The 16,836-nt window shown below is 40.6% G+C and overlaps 2 protein-coding genes across 2 annotated transcripts; one reads left to right on the forward strand and one right to left on the reverse strand.

Moving 5' to 3' along the window:
* Window positions 1–3,537: 3,537 nt before the first annotated feature.
* On the reverse strand, window positions 3,538–4,956 carry LOC117479697 (kelch repeat and BTB domain-containing protein 13). Its single transcript, XM_034126781.1, has one exon. It carries the CDS (start codon window positions 4,954–4,956, stop codon window positions 3,538–3,540), a length of 1,419 nt encoding a protein of 472 aa, XP_033982672.1.
* Window positions 4,957–8,546: 3,590 nt separating this feature from the next.
* LOC117479698 (serine/threonine-protein kinase pim-3-like) lies at window positions 8,547–15,068 on the forward strand. Its single transcript, XM_034126782.1, has 6 exons — window positions 8,547–8,777; window positions 9,932–10,041; window positions 11,077–11,127; window positions 11,580–11,943; window positions 12,424–12,600; window positions 14,121–15,068. The coding sequence occupies exons 1-6, from the start codon at window positions 8,705–8,707 to the stop codon at window positions 14,300–14,302; spliced, it is 957 nt and encodes a 318-aa protein (XP_033982673.1). The 5' UTR covers window positions 8,547–8,704; the 3' UTR covers window positions 14,303–15,068.
* Window positions 15,069–16,836: the final 1,768 nt, after the last annotated feature.

Consider the following 16,836-nt stretch of genomic DNA (forward strand, 5'->3'; position numbering starts at 1 on the left):
CATTATTTTTACACAGTGACGGCAGCTCAGCAGATTAGGGCTCGCCCCGGGTGTGTAGTGTGTAGTGTGTGTGTGTGTGTGTGTGTGTGTGTGTGTGTGTGTGTGTGTGTGTGTGTGTGTGTGTGTGTGTGTGTGTGTGTGTGTGTGTGTGTGTGTGTGTGTGTGTGTGTGTGTGTGGGGCTGGTAAAGAACACACTGTATGTAAACACAGAGATCATAAAGCACATGTCTCATCACTGACCTGCTTCAACACAGACATGCTGTAAACATGTTATCTGTGGGAAGAAGAGCAAAACATCTCCCTCACACTTCTGAGTGAGGAGGGAGTGGAACATTTGATCCGTGTAAACCTCGCTAACAACATCTCATCATAAACATTATCCAGGCATTTGGTAATGAATTTTTCTTTACACATTTTTCCCGTCAACCTCCTATTTTTTATTATGATTCGGAGGAATTTAACAGCCCCCTTAAAGGGGCCTAATGGCGCGTTTCCACTACAGCGCGCAGCCCGGTTTAAGAGGGCTGTGACGTCAGCGGCCCGTCTTTGGTTGCGTTTCCACTTGGCCTAGTACCGGCCGGCGGGTCCTAATTCACAGTTTTTCTGGCCTCATAAAATCGTGGGTCCAGGGCCAGAGACAACGAGGCTGAGTCGGGCTGAGTATGCTAAACTAGAGAGAGCGTCGCTGGCAAGGGGGCTACAACTACAACAAGATGGACATATTTGACCGTGATTTAATTGTAATACACGTTTCAAAATGATGCCGAAGTAACAACATACTGATACCGGTTAGTAAAAACCATGAATTAATGCTTTGTCAAGTCTGCAGACAGACGGCAGGCGAAAAACCTTTTAAAATGCTTGTTTTCTAAATGGAGATTGGCTAAGCTAACGCAGTATATGCTCCGACCGTCCACACTCACAACAACGGCCTATACAGACATAAATAAAGCAGCGACTGTATTCACCATGACACAGGCAGTCTGTGGTTTGTACTTGTTTAACTTTTGTCTAGTTTCTGAACATATATGAGGAGCTTTGAGCTCTGAGTGCTAACAGCTAACGGCTGTGTTGTTTTTCTGGGGTCCTCTGAAGATCACGTCATGGCTCCGCCTACACTGCGTTACTATAGATACTGCCCCAGTTCCTAAACTGTAATGGAAATGCGCCATAAAGTGAGCCAGTCCTAACGAGGCCCAGCCATACCGAGCGGGGCCGAGCGAGGCCGTGTAGTGGAAACGCGCCATTATTATGCTCATTTTCAGGTTCATATCAGTATGTAGTGTCTCTACTGTGAAATGTTTCCATGTTTTAATGTTCTAAAAGGTCTGTCTTCCTCTCATACTGCTTGTACTGCAGGGATTTTAGCCAATGCAGACCACATGCACTAAAACCTATATAACACGCATTTTAAGGCCCATTTGGGGAAAAGATACAGGAGATAACATTGGTAACATTTCCAATAGTAATACTAGTGCTGGAATATAACTTTGTAAATGTACTAAAGTTCTGTATTTAAGTATAATACTAACCCTAACCCATTCATTGAACAGTGTATAATAATACAAATAATGATGATATTCATAATAATAGCCAAAAGATGAGATAACATACTATATTTATTATTGAGTATTGAGATACAATGGAATAAAATACAACACAAAAACAATATATGAAAAATCAAAAGAATAATAAAAAAACATAAATAAAATAGATAAGTTCTGACAAAAGCAGATGACGTACATTGAAGCACACGATGTGTTCAGACTGTGATAACCTGATTAATGTATAATAGCCAAAATATGAGATAATATACTTTATTTATAAATATATTTGAAAAGGGGCTTTAGTTGAACCAGGATTAAAATATATAACACAATAAATATATATGAAAAAAAGAATAATAAAAACAAATAAAGAAAATATTATTCATTGTAAAGGAAAAAGCAGATAAGGTCTGATAGCATATTGAAGCATCCCCTCACACGATGTGTTCAGACTGTGATAACCTGATTAATGTCCGCAGAGAGCAGCTCATCCCTCCCTGAGTCAGAGCTCTGCTTCCTGGCCTCGGTCCAGACTAAAGCTTGGAGGTTGTGGAGGGCTTCGTGTCCCGGTCTGACCCCGGCCTCGCTCTTTCCTCCAGGACAGATTTCCCCCCGCTGCTTGGCTCTGGCGGTGCCTGGCTCTGCCTGCCGTGGACCTCCATCAACAGGAAACAGAGGCAGGAAAAGGAGCTCTGTGTGTGAGCACAAACACTGCTGCTCACATGGAGCCAGCAACAGACACTATGACTGTGTGAGGGTAATTAGATTCACATTTATAAAACACAGAGCATAAAGTCATACAGTGTAAAGTCTCTTAAGAATCACTCTTAATGACGCATTTATATCCTATGATTCAGAGATTTTTTTAAGACATTTGAAATAATAAAAAATACCCCTTTTATCTAAATACAATACGATACGATAATACGGACATTTGACTTGCATCACAGCAGCTCCATGTGTAACATCAACAGACACATATCAAGGCACAATACATGAAAAAAAATCAGTGAGAGAAAACATGCTCAAAGAGCCTTCAGCGTGCATTTGATCTGGCTCTGTATTTACTGAGAGGATTGACTGGAGCACAAAGGATGCTTCAGTCTGACCTTATTGAATCGTGGGACCCTGTATCTCTGATTAGATGGTAGCAGTTCATATTCGCTGTTCAGAACATGGTTTGGGTCCGAGATGATCTTGTTGGACAGCCTCATTAAGTTGTTATGAAAGGCTGAGTCTCTGACAGGGTTGACCAACAATCTTTGAGCAGATTTGATCTGCAGTATTGAGTCATAAAACCCAGAAATAAATCAGCAATTTAGCACTTGAGGTTCCCTCGACTTGAAGTCAATGGTTTTTTGAACGTGTTTGTTGTTAAAGCCTACGCCTTTTTCGGAGAACCCAACAAACATACAGATCTCAGAAAATAACTTTTGGAGTACAAGGTTATTATTGCTAAGAGGAATGATGGATAAAGACTCAAAGAATTGGTAAATGATTTAGTAAAACTACAGGTCGACCTAGCCCTACACGTAGCAAAATCGCCCTCTAAATGAAGTCGTTTTCATGTGCTGGAAAAAAAAGCACTTAGCCTTTAATCTGATTCACCAGCACTTACTATGGTATGATCTTGCTTGATGTGAATATATCTGCACTTTCCTTGTTGTTCGGAGTTTGATTCTTTATGGTTTTTGCACTTACTGTAAGTCACTTTGGATAAAAGCGTCAGCTATTATATGTCATGTGTAAGCCATTATTAACTTTCTTCCATAGTGTTTACCAAAACTTGGGCATACACCCTTAATGAGGCTTTTTTGACGTCATAACTTTTGCTCTCATGATGCGAACATTGTACCGTTGCTACAATAAAGACAAGCATTGGCTCCAAAACCCATGATGTAACACCACAAACACGTACGTGTGAAAAATACATGTCTGAGTGTACAAACACATTGACAGTCCAGAAAATCCCAGAGTAAAATGAAACCATTACTGCAGCATTCGAGCGTCTGGCAGCCGGAGCAGAAACGTCCACACAGATCCACTCCTGGGGAAACCCTTCATCTGCCGTGTGGGCTTCCATGTTTTACCATTGATGGCGAACTCTTGTGTCATACTCCTGTTGAGCGTGAGCGCAGAGTCACTTCTCACCAGCGCCGTGAACAGAGAGCCTTTGCTGTTGACGAAATGTCCCGGTAGAGACGACCACTGTCCCGAGGTGAGATTATAACAGTCCATGAGGCATCTGAGGAAGTCGGCCGACGGCCCGTTTCTCACCACGTACAAGTTGTCCCTGTGGCCCACCATGCTGTGTCCGTAGCTCTGCTGCCGGATCAGCGTGGTAACAAGCCGCCATTCGTCTTTCCTTGACATGTACTCGTAGATCTCTGTGGTCTCCATCGGCCTCCATAAACACACAAATATCCGGCTCATGGCTTTGGTGCATGCTGCTCCTGCAGCCGGACGAGGTAAATGAGCGGCAAACTCCCATTTTCCGGACTTAACGTCAAATATTTCCACAGAAGACATCACAGTTCGCTCGTACTCTCCACCGATTGCGTAAAGACGACCATCGAGACCAACGAGGCTGAGGTTGTATCGCAGTTGTGCCGGACTGGATATCCGGCTCCAAGTGTTGTTCTCGACGCTGTAGCAAAAACAGGAATCCACAACTTCTTTGTTGCGTCCATGAACTCCTCCGACGATGTACAGCATGTTGTCTAAAACGGTCACCCCAGCCATGGAGGTGCTGGCATCTAGTGGAAGATCTGTCAATACTTTCCAGTTGTTGGCAGTTTCATCCAAGTAGCAGACGGTCCTGGAATCGGTGTGTACAGTTTCATCTACACCACAAGATACATGAGCCCCAACAGCCACTAAAACACTCGGAGTCAAAGACTCCACGTAGGAGATCAGTTCTGACGGCAAGGATCTCTTCACCTCCGCCTCCAGGTCGACGTACATGTTTCTGATGAACAGCGCGGCAGCAGAGTAAAGGTCCTTGAGGCCGAAGGTGGCAGCGGTGTGAAACATCAGCAAACAGTTGTCAGAGTCGATGAGGTTGATGAGATGCTTGGTGAGAGGCGCCACCTGCAAGAACGAAGCGCATTCGATGGCTTCGACGATCTCGTCCCCGTCCAGATCGATCATATCCCCTCGTAACACCGCCAGAGCGATGAGGAAACCTCGAGGGTGAAGAGACTTCAGGTGGATTTCCTCCTGTCGACACTCCTTCATCCCAGAGCGATACAAAGCTCGGAAATAGTCGCAACTCTGAACAAGAAACATTTTCTCCTCAGAGAAGTGAGTGCCTCCGATCACAACGGTTAATTTGGCTGAGGAACAACGTGGCAGATTTATTTCGTCACAGCTGCTGCCGTCCTCAGACTCACTTCCCTGCGCTGACATTGCAATTCTCTGAAAGTGACCCTGAAGACAATATGCTCCACGAAAGTGAAACCAGAGTTTGAAGCGTTTCCAGAAGTTGAAGAGCGAGAGTAAAGAGACACAGAGCGAAGCAGCTTCCCTCTCAGTTCATTCACAGCTCTCCAAAATAGATTCAGATAAAAATAGAAAAGAACAAATGACCTGAGTCACATTCATGTTGTGAGCAACACGTGAACAAAAGGTCAGTGATACCTACTGCAAACTTAAAGGTCACTTTGACCTAAACAGGGTTCTGAAAGAGTTTACTAAAATACAAAAAGGTGTAAAGAACTTTAGATTATAAGCAACACAATCTGATCAAATCAACGCTCTTTTAAAGGTGCTCTATGCTAAATTCCAACCCAGTCTCACGGCATTTCGTGTTATAGTCACAAAATTAATTGAATCGATTGATTCGTGTTCACCAACACGATTTTAGCATTTTTTTCGTGTCACACAGAACGATTTTAAAAGCAATGTATTTCTATTGGTAGTATGTTTCGTGTCTGCACCACGTCTTTTTGTCCGGTCGGGTCTTGGAAGACCAGAAGCTGTGTGGTTCATAAAAACATGTTCTTACTCAATATCTTACCCTAAGCCTAACCCTATCGCTTTTATTTTAAATTGTATAATGTCAGAGTTTTTTTGCCGTCCGCGAGGAAAATAAATGGCTCAGAGCCTCAGAATACTGAAATCTGTATTTTATGTCATCTTTTTATCCTTCTAATTTGTTATTATTTGGTGCAGGCACGAAACATACTACCAATAGAAATACATTGCTTCTAAAATCGTTCTGTGTCAGAATACTGAAATCTGAATTTTTTTTTATCTGTTTTTCCTTCTAATTTGTTATTATTTACATTGCTTTTAAAATCGTTCTGTGTGACACGAAAAAAATGGCGAAATCGTGTTGGTGAACACGAATCAATAGATTAATTTCGTGATTATAACACTAAATGCCGTGAGACTGTGTTGTAAATTCAGAGCATATCTTTTATTGGATGATTGCCTCCACATGGCTCTCATAATTTAATGGAATACTATATAGAAATAAAGAAGGATGTATCAAGTAACAAGTATTCATACCATATAACTCAAGCCTGAAGGACACTGAGGTCACAGTTTTCACTATCTTAATTGCAAATTTGGGCATTTTGCAACAAACTATTCGAAATTAGACTTTATTTTGACAATTTCTGTCATGTTAATGCATGTCGGAAATTAAAACTGCTGACAGTTCGATGAAAAATGGTTGTAAAATAAATATAATGGTACATCTCAAGCCAGTTAGCTTAGCTTAGCATGAAGACTGTAAACAAGGGGCGAAGAGCTCTCCGTCCTTTAATAGATAGATAGATAGATAGATAGATCGTACTTTATTGATCCCAAATTGGGAAATTGTTTTTGTTACAGCAGCATAAAAGGCATTTTACAATAAAACAAAACTACAAAATATACAAGAATAGAAAGAAAATAAAATAAAATATAAAATATAAAATATACATGTCGAAATAGAAAATATACATGCAGATATTATATGTATATATACAAATATATATATATATTCAAAATATATGGAATATGGAGTATTAAATATGAAACAGATATATATATATATATATAATATTATAGTATTAGTGTAGTATAGTAATAGTATTAACGCCATTGTTACATATTCCACATATAAACACCACATTAACACAACTTAAATAAGTGTGTGAAGATGGAAAGAAAAAACGACAATAAACACGAGACTTTTAGCCCAAACTTCTGAAAGGCTAATAAGTAAACAGTGAGAGATATTTAACTTCTGAGCTCAGATCAGTTTGAAGAACAACAGCAGCTCTTTGTTTGTCTTTACATCTGTTTCCTGCTGATCTGTCTCTTTAACATTCACTTACAGTGAGGGGGGAGGGGCTGACCTACATTTAAGCTCTAGCTGGGGGCGCAGAAATTCAGAAGGTCATGTGACACCTCAGTCAAAACCGTCTCCAGCTGTTTGTAAGCAGACAGAGGGGATTGTGGGAAATGTTGTACTGCTGCTTGGGTTACACGAAAACACAGGAAGCGGAGGAAACAATGCCAGGGGACGAAGTTTACACACACAAATGAGGTGTAAGAAAACAAAAAACATAAAATAACTATATATTATAATATGCGGCTAAAAATAAGTAATGTAAAGATTTTTTGGGGTAAAACTTTCTGTGGTGGCTATCTATTTATGACATATATACATAGGGTATTAATAATGTGTTTAATCTGTTTATAGCACTGTATATGTATGGTTTTAAGGATGCAAACTAATTAAATATACTCAATGAAAATACTATTAGCACATTTTAAAGCATTTTAGAATGACTTACAAGGTTGAGTGTTGGACTACTCGCTTACATTAATCAAGGTATTATTAATCCTATAGTTGTGATAGATTATTATATTTTTTATAATGCAACATATTTACTTTTATAATGTATTGAAATGGGTTTAAAAGTCACTGTAAGAGGTTATTGTTTGCTTGAAGTTGAACTGGAAATTTAAGTGGAACTAGAAACTATTTTGAATACTTATTGTTTTAAAATGCACTATACTGTCTTTTGATTATTGTATTAAAGTAGTAGGAATGGTTATGTGTGCTTATAAGTGCTATACACAGAGTATAACGCATTATAAGTATGTTTGTAAAGCATTATAGAGAAAGGCATCATTTATTTCAATTATCTTTGTTCATCACATGACAGTTTAAACATTACACTGCCTCCAAAACAATATGTAAATTGCAGGTTACAATATATATATAAATGATCAATGGACAGCATTTTAAATATGAGTTTGTACCTCATTGGATGATTTAAATACATACAAATGATTATTAAGGGTTTTATGAAAAAGCATAGAAACGGTATATTGCTGTTGTGGATATATGAACCATATTTGGTGGAAAAGACACATCATTATAATAGGGAGTAATCAGGAGTGGCAGTTACCTCGTCTCATGCATAGACTGTATGCATCTCATGCCTGTTATTTTGGGTGATGTTGAAATGCATTCTGGGAAATGTAGGAAATCCCTGCTGCAGACGAGTCACGCTGAGGGCACTGGGTTCATCTGAAAGTAAACAATGAGATTTTGTAATACATGTGTTAATAAATGCACTTTTATAATATATAACAGAATAAATACATAGATTGTTTCACTTATATTACTATGTATACCTTTATAATTGTAGTCTTTTAATGTTATTTTTAGATAGGTTTTTTTGTCATGTGATTGTTTTGAAACCGCTCTCTGATGCACCGCAGCACTCCCGGAGTGACGACCTCTGTATCCTTGCGCCAGTCCTACTACGTACAACTAGTCCGTGTATTTAATCATTGCTTTCGTGCTCGCTTTTCACCACACCGACTTCAAATTCACCATGAACCCAAACTAGTCGATACACCTGTTTATCCATGTGTTAGTTTGGGATATGAAGCGATGGTGAATTAAAGTTCAGCTGAGGTCAGGCGGAAGGATCCGTCTGATCTTTTTGTAAACATTGGCAGCAGCAGCGAGGCAGAGTGGCGCGCTTCTCTGGATGCTTGGATTTACCGACTTTTTGCACCACAACATTGATGGTTTCTCACCGTATAAACGTCTCATTTTCCCCGTAAGACGAACCAAGGACTCTGCTGTTATCTGGGATTAAATACGTGAACATTTTCCAGGCATATTTTTTGATTTTGGGGCAGCATGCTGCTCTCTAAACTGGGCTCCTTCTCTCACATCGCGGCCAGCATGGACATGCCGGCGAAGCTGCAGCAAGGTAACGTGTTTGTAACCCGTGTTACATAGAAAGGTACTTTATTGATCCCACATTTTGACATTATTTTGCTACAGCAGCAATCTTAAAATCTTTAAGGTGGAAAAAAGTATAAAATAATTTAAAATCAAAACAATAAACATTAGCAAGTCTATATTCATATCAGTAGAAATGACATTTAACACAAAGAATAATCAATATAACATGTTTTAGATTGAAAAAAACCCAATATATTACAGTTGCAGTAAAACATACATTATGATAGTATGTCGTATGCGGCGTGTCGTACTTAAACCCAACCTATAAAATGGACACGTGGGTTCTATGGGAGTAGATTTGTCTCAATAACATTTGTGTGAACATGAAATAAATGAACGTGTAAATTGTAAACGCTAAGCACCTTCCACAAATGCAGTGTTGCAAATTCACCACAAAAAAAAGTGCAAATGTAAAATGGATATGAAAAATAATTCCAAAAATAAAAAGATCTGTGAATACTATTATGAATTTACAGTCAAAGTCAACTTTATTATTATTATTAGTATTATCTATGTATGTCTGGTACACACAGGGAGACCGAAATGCTGTTTCCCAAATATTAAAATATAGAAATACATATATTGTGTATAAACATAAATACACTATATTAAATGAAATAGGAACAACAGAAAATGTATAAAAATAGCAGTGTGGTAGTCAAAAACAGATGGATATATGACAACAGTACAAATACAAGTAGTGGAATAACTGTCCTTGGCATCATCTAGTAGTAGTATCTCGTGCTGCAGGTGCCAACATGTGTAGTTGCCTTTAAAAACAGTCTATGATAGTTACCACCTCATGATGATGCCGACAGTCCACCATTTTTAAACAGCTGACACAGAACAACAACAAGGGTCACCTGAGGACGTCTGTTGGTTTTCAGTGATTTATTTGTGTATTTCAATAACAAATGAATGCTATATATTTTTTTTTAAATCACATATTATGAGCTTAAATTGAAATGATAGCACACCAGGGACAAACTCTGTCCTTGTGATGTTGTATTGCTCAATGGGGGTGGGTGGGGTTACAGATTTTGGCGCAACTCAACCTAAAACGTCCTAATCCTATGAATTATTGCTGATTTTTTTAAATTTGTTTCTGTGTTTTTACAGCTAAAGTGGAGAAGCAGCCGTTTGAGAAGGTGTACCGGCTGGGCTCGGTGCTCGGTAGCGGGGGATTCGGCACGGTTTACTCTGCTGTCCGCCTGGCCGACGGGCTGCCGGTAAGAGCCGCTTTATTTTGGTCCCGGCAGCACGTGGGAAAGTTACACACTGCGGGAAAAAGCGTTTCCGGTGGTTGCCTTCCTTCAAAACAAAAGCGGCGCTAAACTCTTCAAATGTACAGCATTTCAGATTGAGTTTCATATTTTATCAGGATTTGTTTTTACATCTTTTCCATCATAAACACATAGCTTTGGAAGTAAATACATGTTTACAAGTCAAACCCACACTAACCTATTATATTTGATTTTATTATATCTACATCATTAAAGAAATATGTCTTCTACAGACCATTCAAACACGTTTATCATAATGAATTACACGTTTCTTTTGTCTCAAATAGCATAGTATTAAATATATTTTGGTGAAAGTCTTTGAAATAACAAAAATGTCCACATTTAATAGCTTTTTTTTCCTACTGAGCTGATAGACGATCAGATTTCCGGGCGGATTTCTGTGGTATTTTTTGGGCCCTGATCCGAACACCAACGCAATAGTCCACTGCGCCACAGCCTCCCTAGCTTACAAAATAAATGACACATGTTTATTCAAATTAAACGATATACAATTCTTATTGCCTAACTCAACCTTCATGTATTCTTTGTGCTTTTATTTTGAAGGCAGATTCTATTCTTTTCCTGTTTCACTCTTCTCAGCTGTGCAGCTTGACAGCAGCCCTGCTTTGCATGTGGTCTTTGTTTACACAAAGAAACATGGTCATAACGCTTTACTTTCATGTTTAAATTGAAACCTAACCTTACTACGTCACCTTATTTTCTTCAGTAACAGGATATGGTTCAATTTGTCATTAATCTTTTGCTAAATTAACCCAAAACAAAGAAATACTTAAAAGAAAAACAAAGAGCTTCATGTTACTGTTAAGTTACATATATTAAAATATATATTTAAAATGTTGGCTGCTGTTTTATTATATTTTTCTATATCGAGACATCATTTATGTTACCGTTTCATGTCCTATATAATATGTGATTATGTGAAGGCTGTGTGCTAATCATGTTTCCTTTTGTTTAATGCAGGTGGCGGTGAAGCATGTCTGCAGGGACAGAGTGACCGAGTGGGGCTCTCTGGTGAGATTTACCTTCAGATTAACACCTCCTTCCTTTCAGATTGATTACTACATTTACTGTAAAATGATGTGCAATAGCCCTGCCTATAAATATAAAGCATGTACAATATACCCGTGCAATTCACGCCTAATTTCTTTCCATTTATTTACAATCTGCAATCCGAACCGGCTGCCTCTTTAATTTTATCTGGTCCTTCTTTAAAAAAAGATAGTATATAATATGTATATATTTTTATCATGGTCTACTTATCTGCTATTTGTTTTTGGTACTTATTGTGTTTTATAATTATTTTTTAATATGTAAGGCTATTCTCTTTATCTGCATTATACTTCTGCTGTTGTAATAATGTAAATATCCAAATAATGGAATTCTGATTTTGATTATATGCTGTATTCTTTGAGATCAAGACCCTTTTTCATGGCCAGTGAGTTGACGGTATGTTTCCCTCTCAGAGCGGCACAGTGGTTCCTCTGGAGATCGTGCTGCTGAAGAAGGTTGGCGGAGCGTTTGGAGGCGTAGTGCGGCTTCTCGATTGGTGGGAGCGTGCCGACGGATGGCTGATGGTGATGGAGAGTCCAGAATCGGGGCAAGACCTGTTCGATTATATAACCGAGCAGGGCGCATTAGAGGAGGCGGCGGCACGAGGATTCTTCCTGCAGGTGCTAGAGGCCGTGAGGCACTGCTACACCTGTGGAGTCGTCCATCGAGACATCAAGGACGAAAACCTGCTGGTGGACCTGAGGACCGGACAGATCAAACTCATCGACTTCGGATCAGGAGCCCTGCTCAAAGACAGCGCCTACACCGAGTTCGATGGTGAGTCTGATCATGTGATAGGATCTAATGGCTAAGTTAAGATGGAACTTTATTAATCCCTGTGGGGAAATTCAGTAGTTTAACCGCAACAGGGTAAGAATGAAAAACAGGACAGCACAGATTCATACAGATTGGGGGGTGGGTGCTAGTGGAGCACGCTCATCAACGGGCTTGCTAGTGGAGCAAGCTTGTGAACAGTTCGCTGGAGCCTCGCAGCGGAGTTACTGCGGAGCGCATAAAGCAGACCCTTCACGCGATAGCAGAGCGAACAGGTACAGGAGGGGTAGTTAATCGATCGCAGATGGCGTCGTGCTTGCGGACGGATAAAAAAAGATTAAACCTAAATGGGTCGCGCTATATACTTTGGCGGACGTTAATATACCTGGGCGGCCCGCCCAAGTAAAGTCTATGTGTGGGAAACCCTGTGTTAGTCTTACATTATTCAATACATAACATACCTTCTGCCCTCTTCTCCTCCAGGTACGCGGGTGTACAGTCCTCCCGAGTGGATCCGTTTCCAGCGATACCACGGCCGCTCGGCCACTGTCTGGTCGCTGGGCGTGCTGCTGTACGACATGGTGTGCGGAGACATCCCCTTCGAACAGGACGAGGAGATCCTGAGAGGACGGGTCTACTTCAGACGCAACATCTCCTCAGGTCAGTCTGAGTGTGACGTGATCAGATCTCAGGTTTCAGACTGAGGTCCAGGGAGGAAGCTCTGCAAGAAAATAAAGAGGTTTATACTGAACCACAGATGTACGGTACGATAGGATAACGATACGATAATACTTTAATGGTCAGATCAAGTCTGAAATTTGACTTGCATCACAGCAGCTCCATGTGTAACATCAACATAAACAAATATTAAGAAACAATACATGGAAAAACAAACAACAAACATTTAACATAACATCACAATCACTGAGAGAAACATGCTCAAAGACACTTTTGTTGTTGTTCAAAGAGGAAGCTCTGCAAGAAATAAAGAGTTTTATACTGAACCACAGATTATTTCAATGTAAATACTGCTATATTTTATTTTACTATATTTTCTCCTATTTTTTAATGTTATTATAGTTTTCTTAAAGTAGTTCTCTATCTGTGTTTTTTTTAAATTTTTGTTTCACTTTTATGTATGCACCACAAGTCAAATTCCTCGTACGTGTCAACCTACCTGGTAATAAACCAGAGGCCTGTACTACGAATCCAGTTCAACATACCCTGGATATGTTTGAGTTACCCGGCTTACCTAATCCAAAACAAACGCGCTCTCACTAAGCGGTCCTACGACGCTGGTTATCAACTCGGTAACTCAAGCCAGGGTTTCTCCGTCCGGCTGAGTGCACGTTCACATGAAAGGGGCGGGGCTAGCAACATTTGACCAATCACAAACATGGTCGACAAGCGTACTGACAGCGCAGCGTCATACTTCCTGAATGAAAAGTGAACTTTAATATTAGTCAAATATGAAGAAGTTAAACTTTAAACATCCATGACTTAAACACTTTATCCAGGATAAAAGCCACATAGCTGCACCTGCAAGGTGAATACAGCTGGTAAAAGAAAAAGTGTTTGAATGCGTACATTAACAGGTTTATGATATCACCGCCCCGTCCAAGACACGATCTGACTTTAATTACATTTGACTCGAGTGTTTCGTCAAATTAATGTGTTGCTTAAAATAATACTTCTGCATACAGTATGTGACACTGTGAGTGTTGCACGGCCAGATACGGCTCAAGAAGCTGACTCAGATAAGGAAATATATGATACATTATGATGTGATATGATATGAATGATAATGGGACACATCGACGTCTGCACTCACAGTGCCGCGGACTGTACTTAATGTTACTCTGATCCGGTTACTTATGTTGTGGCAGATATTTAAGTAAGCTTTCTTAACGCTAATGTTATAATAGTCAGATTGCTCTGAAGATGGGAGGGGATATTCTATTAATTTTCACATTCACACAGTCAGTTGATTTTTGCCGGCCGTCTTTCCTGCAGGCAGTTTTTCTGTATTTCAGCATAAGTTACCATGGAGATCTAGCCCAGTAAGAAGAGAACCAGCGTCGAAGGACCGGAAAGCCAGAGTTTTCCCTGAAGTTAGCTCACTAAGCGAAAATCCGGCTTCGTAGTACAGGCCTCTGATTCTGATTTGTTGTTGTTTACAGAATGCAAGCAGCTGATTGGTTGGTGTCTGAGCCAGCAGCCGTCGGACCGACCAACCCTGGAGCAGATCTTCCTCCACCAATGGGTGACGGGCAGCGAGGTGCAGCACACAGACAGCATCACGCTACACACCATCACAGCAGACTCCTCCCCCTCGTCATCCTCCTTCCAGGAGAGCCTCTGATTGGTCGACACAGGCTGTGGGGCGGGGCATAGACATTTAATGCCTTGCAGGTAGCTGTGTCCTCGTGTGTTGAGCGGCCGGCTACCAGGAAGGGTTTTTCTGCTGAGGGCGGCGTGTCGTGGTTGTGGTTTTCCCCACAGCGCCCCCTCCTGTTCAAAGACAATAGAGCAGCTCTTATAGAGTCTCAACGCCTGTCGGGTGTTTCTGTTTCAGAGTGCCTTACGTTATAATGTGTGGAGCTCTGCAGACGTTCTTTTAGTTTGATAAATATAGGTAGAGTGTAAAATAGCTCAAGGTAAAAGAAGAACCCATCGAGGTTCTTTACAAAACTTTATTTGCAAGGCATTGAGAAAAAGACAAAATAGTCAGGCACAAAAACCCCCACAAGTTTGTTTTCTTCACTGCTTTGTTCTTGATTTGACAGACGAATGAACCAGATGTGACGTGTTTATTGTTTTTTTATAAATGCTGTCAGGTGGATTTGTCTACCTTTGGACAAAGCAGAATGGAGGTATACATAGAACTGGTTACAGGAACGGCAGGTCACGTGAATGTAAAGTCATTTTATTACCCAGCAGTATCAGTCATTTGGCCTCTAAAAGCTGTCACTACTAGTTCTCCTTATACCTCCATGGTTTGCCCCAGTTACATTCTTTGTGCTAAGCTAAGCTAACCGAAGAGTTATCTAAAAGTCAAACGTTAATTCAAAGATGGTTTTCTTGTCCTCTGACGGACCCGCCTCCAGCCCAGAAACACCTCATCATGTCAGCATCAGGACGACACGTGAATCACTCTGTTGATGGGATACCTCAAACATAAATACACACACACACACACACACACACACACACACACACACACACACACACACACACACACCTCTCTGAGAAGCTGTGCGTCCAGTTCTGATACCAAAACATGACTTTTTGATACTTGCCAAGGACACATGTTTTCTTTGTTTCTTACGTCTGACAGTTCTTCCGACTCCCACGGCAAAAGCTTTATTTTTCTACAGTTGATGTTCATCTAGACGTTGGGATGTTAGTTTTCTTGTTCAAGCGGAGCTGCTTATTGTTTGAAATGTTGGACGTATGTCATCTCTTTGTGTTCTGAAACATGACGTCCTCCCTCAGTGTTCGGGTCTGAGATGCAAATGTTCATATTTTGTATATTCTGTATGTATTTTATTTCATTTTAAAATATATTTTTTTACATTTTTGTGTTTATATTTATAAGGTAAGAAACATTCCTTATCGTTTTGGTTATTTATTTGAGTTGTTGAGAAATAACTCATTCTCGTTTAATTTGTTAATGTTTTTTGAAATGTACAGTTCTGACAGGAAATATTTTTTCATGGAATTTTTCAAATAAAACCTGTTTTGTATATAAACTGATTTTCTGTGTTTGATCCTTTCTTACTTCTGTGACGACCCCTGCCTTATTCTCTCCTGTTGTGTGTGTGTGTGTGTGTGTGTGTGTGCATGGCCCTTTAACGGTCTCCCTTCCTCCCTATCAGCGCTGATTGAGGGCACCTGGCCACCGGTACCGGAGGAGTGAAAGGCTCGAGCCAGAGGGTGTTTCTCAATGTCAAGGAAGGATGCTCCAGAGCCACTATTTCAAGGATCCTACGTCATCGAGAGCCGCCGAAGGACTGTTCCAATGTCCAGGCTCCTTGGAATTCTACCGAGCCCGGCGTCCTTCGTAGCGAGACATTTCGAGGCTGCACATGTGTATCCTCCGCGGTCTTAAAATCCCCACAATGCTTTGCGCACGGACCAATTTCCAAATCTTTGGCGGAAATTGCGCTCCATTTAAGGCGGGGCCTCTCATATGACGCACACCTGCCTGTTCCACCATTCTTCGTTTTCCGAGGCTAGGAAGGATTCTTACCTCGCTTCTGAAGGAAGTGACTCGGAAGAAATGTCCTACCAAGGAAGCGTCCTCGACATTGAGAAACACCCAGAGTCTCGTTCGCTCTCTCGGTTGGAGGATCTGTTTTTGAGAGCAGCTACCTGACTTGTATGCTTTTGTTTCCCTTCCTCTTAGTTTGGCATTCAGCACCTTGCACCACACCACGTTCACACACCCACACCTACACTACTGATCTTACTGATTAACACATCCCATTGTGGCAGTTCTTTTGTTTAGTTGTTTGGTTTACAATAAATATCTTCCTTATATCGTGTCCGTTCCACGTTTTTGTTATGGCCAAGAGCCAGGCCATGACACTTCTCTGAATAATATACGTCTTTTCAACCTCTCAAAGCCCTTTACATACGAGTCATTCACACATTCACACCTCATTCATGCAGAGGAGTGACACGCACACGCGCACACACACACACACACACACACACACACACACACACACACACACACACACACACACACACACACACACACACACACACACACACACACTGTTGGCCATCGGGAGCAACTCTGGGATCGAACCAACAACCTTCTTTTTTAAAGATTCCCACGCAGCCACAGTTAATGAAGAAAAAATCACATAACTTGAATTAAGTCAGATT

The sequence above is a fragment of the Trematomus bernacchii genome, unplaced genomic scaffold (assembly GCF_902827165.1).
Source record: "Trematomus bernacchii unplaced genomic scaffold, fTreBer1.1, whole genome shotgun sequence".
NCBI classification, from domain to species: Eukaryota; Metazoa; Chordata; class Actinopteri; order Perciformes; family Nototheniidae; genus Trematomus; species Trematomus bernacchii.

What these genes read in the sequence shown, in the direction of transcription:
- LOC117479697 (XM_034126781.1), bottom strand. Translation starts at nt 4,956, where the DNA reads ATGTCAGCGCAGGGAAGTGAGTCTGAGGACGGCAGCAGCTGTGACGAA.
- LOC117479698 (XM_034126782.1), top strand. Translation starts at nt 8,705, where the DNA reads ATGCTGCTCTCTAAACTGGGCTCCTTCTCTCACATCGCGGCCAGCATG. An exon ending in GCCGGCGAAGCTGCAGCAAG is followed by an intron (nt 8,778 to 9,931) that starts GTAACGTGTTTG and finishes GTGTTTTTACAG; the next exon opens with CTAAAGTGGAGAAGCAGCCG. An exon ending in TGACCGAGTGGGGCTCTCTG is followed by an intron (nt 11,128 to 11,579) that starts GTGAGATTTACC and finishes TTTCCCTCTCAG; the next exon opens with AGCGGCACAGTGGTTCCTCT.